The 6,586-nt window shown below is 41.5% G+C and overlaps 1 protein-coding gene across 1 annotated transcript in view; it reads right to left on the reverse strand.

Annotated features, from left to right (window-relative positions):
• Positions 1-1,960: 1,960 nt before the first annotated feature.
• REV3L (REV3-like, polymerase (DNA directed), zeta, catalytic subunit) overlaps positions 1,961-6,586 on the reverse strand; it is an 80,857-nt gene continuing 76,231 nt past the window's right edge. Inside the window, 2 exon segments of the mRNA XM_009326437.1 lie at positions 1,961-3,124; positions 5,695-5,904. Of these exon segments, the coding sequence (XP_009324712.1) occupies positions 2,984-3,124; positions 5,695-5,904 (351 nt within the window). The 3' untranslated portion in view covers positions 1,961-2,983.

The raw sequence follows: 6,586 nt of genomic DNA on the forward strand, positions 1-6,586 counted from the left end.
AAAAGATACGGGAGTGTTTCTGTGGCAGCCCCCCCGCTGCAACTGCACTCCATGGGCTTTACCGGAATTGACGGCGATGTCAAAAAGTTTCCCCATACCTGAGATTGTGTTGCCAGAAGAAAATCAGTTTAAGAAACCCACCTGGCAACCAGGAAGATTTTAAATAACCGCAATTCATCCGCTAATTTTTGGAATGAAAGTCCAAATTAGAATGTCCTGCATGCAAGATTGTTCTCAGGGATAGTTTACACGTCTTGCATAATCAACTACTAAAAAAACCCAGAAAATGAATTTAAAGCTGCAGTGGGAAATAGGCTGTAACCTCTTTGAACCTTAGCTACTTATTGCTTATATATACGCAGTTATTTGTGTTTCTGACCCAACAAATGTAAAAAATACGGTGCAGAATGAAGATTTTTTTTTTTTTTTTTTTAAACTGGCTGTATTAATTCCTGCATGAGTCACTTCTTGAATTCATCCCCATTTTCCCCCTTACAAGCAGGAGGCCTGAGTAGCAGGAGTGGAGCAACAGCCTAGAATGCCAAGGTAAGAGCAGCCTTTTACAGGAGGTGAAGGATCCAAAAAGCAGTGGCAGGAAGACAGAGTGGGTTATCTTATCTTGAGCAGTACCGTGTAGTCACGGCTGATTGAGACGAGGAGGTCTGTGTCTGGATGGCATCTAAATTTTGAGTTGTCCTAGGGAGCACTTAGAGCCTTCAGTGTCTTAATTCTGGCCTCAAACTTGGAATGGAATATACTTACAGAACTTGTTCTCCTTATCCCCTAAAAGCACGCTTTTAAGAGCAGGGGCTGCCCTTTAATGAACATGAAATCTTTAAAGCCATTTAAGATTAAAACAGCTCTAGGACATTTCCAGCAACGAGTCCAGCTCTCAGCGGTTCCAGCCAGCCTTGATGTTCACAGCTGCAGCTTTCCTACTTCTTGGATTTCCATGTTCCTCGAGGCTTGTTTTTAGACAATGAATGTTAGTTTTTACATGTTTAAATTTCCTTCCGAAGTAAGTTGCTTCCTGGCATATACAGTTAAAGTGAGGATCTATTTACAGTGCCTTTTAAGTTACAGATCCTCCAGAAAGCTTCAACACTCCAAACTTACACGTTACGGGTTGAAATTACTTGACGTAATCTGTATTACTTTACCATTGCCTTGCTTACGCTAGAAAAGTCATCTCTGTGTTGAGGACAAGAGCTGTGGTCCATGCAGTAGAGTAGATATCTGAATTTATTATGAATCATGTTTTTGTCCATAAAGCCAGGACTGAGTTGAAGATGAGCACACTGCCCATTGACTCCAGTGTTAAAGGCAACCTCTTGCAGTTAAGCGTTGTTTAATACTTTTATTTATCCCCGAAGCACTGCCAGATGCTGGATTGTACCGCGAGCACTAAGGCGTTAGCCCTGGCATTTGCACTTTCATTCTGTACGTGACCAATGGTAGAATGCAAGAGTAGGCAAAGTTTTGTGCCTTGATGGGGTTTGGGTTTTTTTGTTCCGTTGCATAAAAGCGCATCGCGATCTGTGGCTGTTCTATTATCTATTTAATAGTTTTTATTCTGCTTGCCGTGGGTTTACATTGTACTGTATAATGTGAAATTTTAACAGACTGACTTGTATCTTGAATGTAATAAATTGGTAACTGGAGAAGGCACTCAGGTTCCTTGATGTAAATAAAGTTTTGTTCTATTTTTCAAAGCTACTCTGGACTTCCGGGTTTAAAACTTACTCCTGTTTTGTCTACTGGAAAACTGGAACTATTTCTCTTCTGGTTTGGGGAAAGCCTCAAGAATTGATACTGAGGTTTTAGATCCCAAAGCTGAAGCTGGAAACTGGATTGTGGATTCTTAACTCTTACTTGAGCAGTCTTGTTTACATTACCGCGTGTGTGCCAAACGGGGGAAACGAAGGTGTCTGCAGTTGAGGGTAAATATCAAAAAAGCACATATTTTTTACCATATCATTTTATTCAACTTTAATATGGTTTCCATTATTAACTTCTAAAACAAAATGATTTCCAGTTTAGAAAACAATGCACTGACCACATAATTCCTTTTCCATTTTATACAGTTATACAAATATTCTAAATACACATTTTGTCAAGATGGTGGCAAATAAGATTTAACTGTACAGTACATAAGGAAAGAAAATATTTTAAGCATATTTAGAAGCAATAGAAATGTCTATACAAAACAAGCAAAAATGGAATAAAATTTTATATTTAAAGTATTGCAACAGTCCCACAGGTTTGTAACAAAAATGTCTTTGCACAGTTCCTCACAATGCCCCATTAATAGCTAAAGCAAGACAGCAATTTTTAGAAAATAATGTTTCAAAATGCTACACATGATACTACTGCTTGCACCGTCTGATCAAAATAACAATCTACTTGGAATCAAGCAAAACTTAGGAGGAGATATACCAACCAACTTTAAAATTATCTGTATAAAAGTCATTGCACATTATTTTACTCAGTTGTTTGAAAAGTAAAAAAGTGTATTTACAAAATATTTCGCAGACAAAATTATAAAGTGAATGGATAATATATAAGTAACACGTCTTGATACTGACAGTTCAAGAACACACACTAATGGTTTATCGTTTCAAGAGGTTTTCAGTGCTCCTTCCTCCAGGAAGTAAACCTGACTTCTACTTTGAAATGGATTTACAGGATGTTACACATAGCTATTTCAACATCAGCATTATAAAACAGTATGTTAGAAACATGAAAGAAAGAAGAAATTTGTACATCTTAAAAAGTGAGCTATTCGTAGATCAACAAATGTTTTTTTTTTTTTTAATTTAGTTAGGATAAGCGTTCATTATTCTTCAGATAATAAACCCAGCAGTTAAAATGGAAATCCTGGACTAGATGAGAATTGAAAAAGCACCATGCACAATAGTCTTAGTGTGGTAAACACTGAAGGAAAAAAAAAAAATAGCACCTGGAATCCTGTAACACAGATCATTTAAAACTGGTCAAGTAGCTGGCGAAGGTACGGTGCCTTTGACAGTTCTCTGCTTACTCTGGACAGCTTGAAGAGTACTGGACAGTTGAGGGAGACACACTGGATCTGTCGATCAAAGCAGCCTGTACAGTTCTTGCATATCTAGATTACATGTAAAAAAGCAAAGCAGATTATTTTAAACTTAACACGAGCAAGGCATACATCACTTGGGACTACTAAGTCCTCAACGTTCTATCGGCAGCACCGGCACAGCCCTACCAGCGCCAAGCTCTTCCCCACCGTAGAGGGGTCCGGAGCAGCTCCCTTCCCTGCTGCAGCCTCTCCTGCCACTGCCAGACCGCGCATTCTGCTGCTGGCGCCTGGCCGGCAGGCATCACCCACCGTCATCACCCACCCTCAGCCGGGCAGAGATCAACTGCTTGACTGTACAGCCCGGCTTTCAATCCTGCTAATTAAGTTCTACTCATACCCGGTGGCACTTGGAAAAGAAAGGTAAATAAGTCGAGTGGATTTAAGTGGGGCAGTGTGTTATATTCAGATAAACTTAGCCTGTATAAAAGTTTCCTGGTGAAAAAAGACAGAACTGGTATTCTGCAGTTACTCTCTACACAGGAAAGGGACTTCATAAACTACTCCTGTTTGTTTCAAGATAAGCTTCAATCAGAGTTAATCAATCCTGTTCTGCAGTTACTGTCTACACAGGAAAGGGACTTCCATAAACTACTCCTGTTTCAAGATAAGCTTCAATCAGAGTTAATCAATCCCAAGACAGAAATACACAGGGCACGCAGGTTCCACTGCTCTCCTTGTTCATGGAGCTACTCGTTAATGTAGTTAATGCTGCTTGAAAGTACTTTTAACATGAGATACCCGATGGAATAAAATAGCAGCAGGCACAGGTTTTCCAAACTTTTCCGTCAGAGAACAGAAGGCCCCTGCTTGGCTGTTTTATTTTGAATCCTTTCCAGTATCTGCCACCTCCAACGGTTTTTCCAAAAACTCAAAAACTGCTTCCAACCACACTTGTGCTTTGTAACATCAAACCGTTACACAACGTTACCCTACCGTTTGCATAGTTTGAACAACAAGTCAAAATCGCATCCTTTGCTTTTTAAAATTAGTTCTTTTCCTTCTTTCCATGTCGAAATTATTTGGGCACCAGCGACCCTCTCAGCCAGACCTGTGTCAGCACTGAATCCCTGCAGACCAGAAACTCAAACTGCCAACAGCTGGAGAGGAGCAGCCCCTCTCGGCCAAGTCCCACACGCGGCACCTCAGAGGATACCAGTCCTCTGACCTGCAACCGTGATCAAAAGGAACAGGATTTAAACAGTTTGTTCCAGATTTGTAACCGCAAGAAGAACCTCAGAAATAAGTCTACCCTAGTTCTTCTGAAAGAGGCTGTGGCTGGTTTGAACGCAAGGGACCAAACCAAACGGTACTCGAGACACTTTCTAAGTTCAGTTTGTGTAGAGGGGAGAAGTCTATGGCCTTAATCTACGGCACGTATTTTTAAGTGCGTTTTAAAATAACGTACGATTCAGCGTTATCTCACTTTTCTGCTGGCTCCGGCATGTTTATAATCTAGGAGGGCCAAGAATTTAAGCTGTGAAGGATCTCTACATCTTCATATTAAAATAAGACAGATGCTCTTACAGAGAGGTTGAGTCATCAAACACTGACTAGAACGGGATCCCAGGCCTGGCCGACCTGTTGTATGTTGCAGGGACAAGAGAATGTTCTGATCAAACCCGCTGATCCTTCTGTGGGGCTGGACCGATCTGCCAAGTCCTGATTCGTTCCAGAACAAAAGCAATGTAAAAGGTTCAGAGTACCACCAGAAAACTGCAGAACACGCAGCACCTTCCTTTACCGCCATTTACAATGCAGATCAGAGCAAATATTACAAAAGAAATAGAAGTCCGCGCCTTAGTAATGCAATATTTCTGAATAGTCAATTGTAATGGTTTTCTAGCAACAGAGCCCCACGGGAACCTATCCAATCAATGCCTGGACTACGGGAACATTTATATCCCCGCAATTCAGACAAGTCTTTAAAATGGTTCACGTGCTAGTGCTAAAAATAAATTTTAACAAAAATATTTATTAATTATAAAATACAACAGTATGAAAATTGGGTGAGGATATGCATATGTTTCTGCAAGGGGAGGCACTGTGCTTTGCTATAATATATTCGTGAGCACAGTCGGCTACCCTCCTAATTGCCTTCTACCTCAAGGGAAGAAAACAGCTTGGGAAATTCCTATTGAGAGAAACGGTAACAAGAAAACCCCCAAGCTAAAACACATCGATGTTATACATATAAATAAATAAATTTTCTGGGACAAACGTTTTTGTTACTAGAACATCATCAGTTACTTTAATGCAAAAAAGGTGAATCTTTCATACTTTTTACAACTCTCCATTCACTGTCATTATAAAAAGGCACCTACAAACCATGTAAGATACTCTTCAAAAAAGAAGAAAAGGAGAAAAGCATCTTCTGTTCTGGTCCCTGCCTTTGCCTTCAGTGAAGGAGAGTAACAGCTGCTGTGCTGCCTTCAACAGCAACGGAACAGCAGACAAGCTAGGACACGTTTAACACCCGGACTGTACTTCCCATTTCTGTTGGGGGCATTCAGTAACACGCTGCTTTGAAATTTCAGCCCCTGTCTTTGGCTGACAGACATCTGACAAAGCTTTAATCATACCTTGACCAGCTGTTCTTGCTTACGCTCCAGCTCTCGGATTTCTTGGTGGAGAATCACTGCCACATGCTGTGGCTGGCTTCTGCATTTATTACAGATCCCATACTGGGTCAGTTCATCGCACACGGGACAGTGTAAGGTCGTGAAATACTGGGAGATTGTGCCTTTGCGTCCTTCTAGCTCGCTGCGGGCAGTCGAGGCAGCTTTTTGAATCTGTTAGAAAAAATAATTAAGAGGTAATGAACTTTTCAGACAGCAGCTTGCCTTATGCCTAGATTACATAGCCTATTTTTTTAAAAGGAGTATGAAAGTGCGACACAGCCTGCAGGGCATGGGTTCATACACAAGTTATTAACATGGATCGCATCACTCTGAGGAGCATAGCACTTGCCCTGAAGCGATACACTGAACAGAGCCCACCCACACCTATTTCACAGGGAATCTCACCAGAAAAGACAAAGAGTAATCAAAGAAATCCTCAGTCACATGCTAAATTCCTGATCTCATCTCAGACTGCCTCCTGCAGTTGTTCCTTTGTAGGTGCTGATCTACTTCACATCCAAACGTGCCCTGGCTGCAGCCCCAGTGGCTGTCTTCTGGATCCTGCCTCCCCTCGAGTTTCTGTGCCGGTGCAGCCCCGGTCACAGAGCTGCCACCGTCCTTTGGTCTGTGGCTCTAGCTCATGCTCTGATTTCCCCGGACAAAGCTCCACCACTGCCCCCCTCGCCCAGGGAAGTTCGTACTCTGCACTTGCTCCTGGTGCTACATGACTGTCCTGGTTTCGGCAGGGGTAGAGTTAATTTCCTTCCTAGTAGCTGGTACAGTGCTGTGTTTTGGATTTAGGATGGGAACAAAATTGATAAGGCACCGATGTTTTAGTTGTTGCTAGGTAGTG

This window comes from Pygoscelis adeliae, unplaced genomic scaffold, assembly GCF_000699105.1.
Source record: "Pygoscelis adeliae isolate BGI_AS28 unplaced genomic scaffold, ASM69910v1 Scaffold206, whole genome shotgun sequence".
NCBI lineage: Eukaryota > Metazoa > Chordata > Aves > Sphenisciformes > Spheniscidae > Pygoscelis > Pygoscelis adeliae.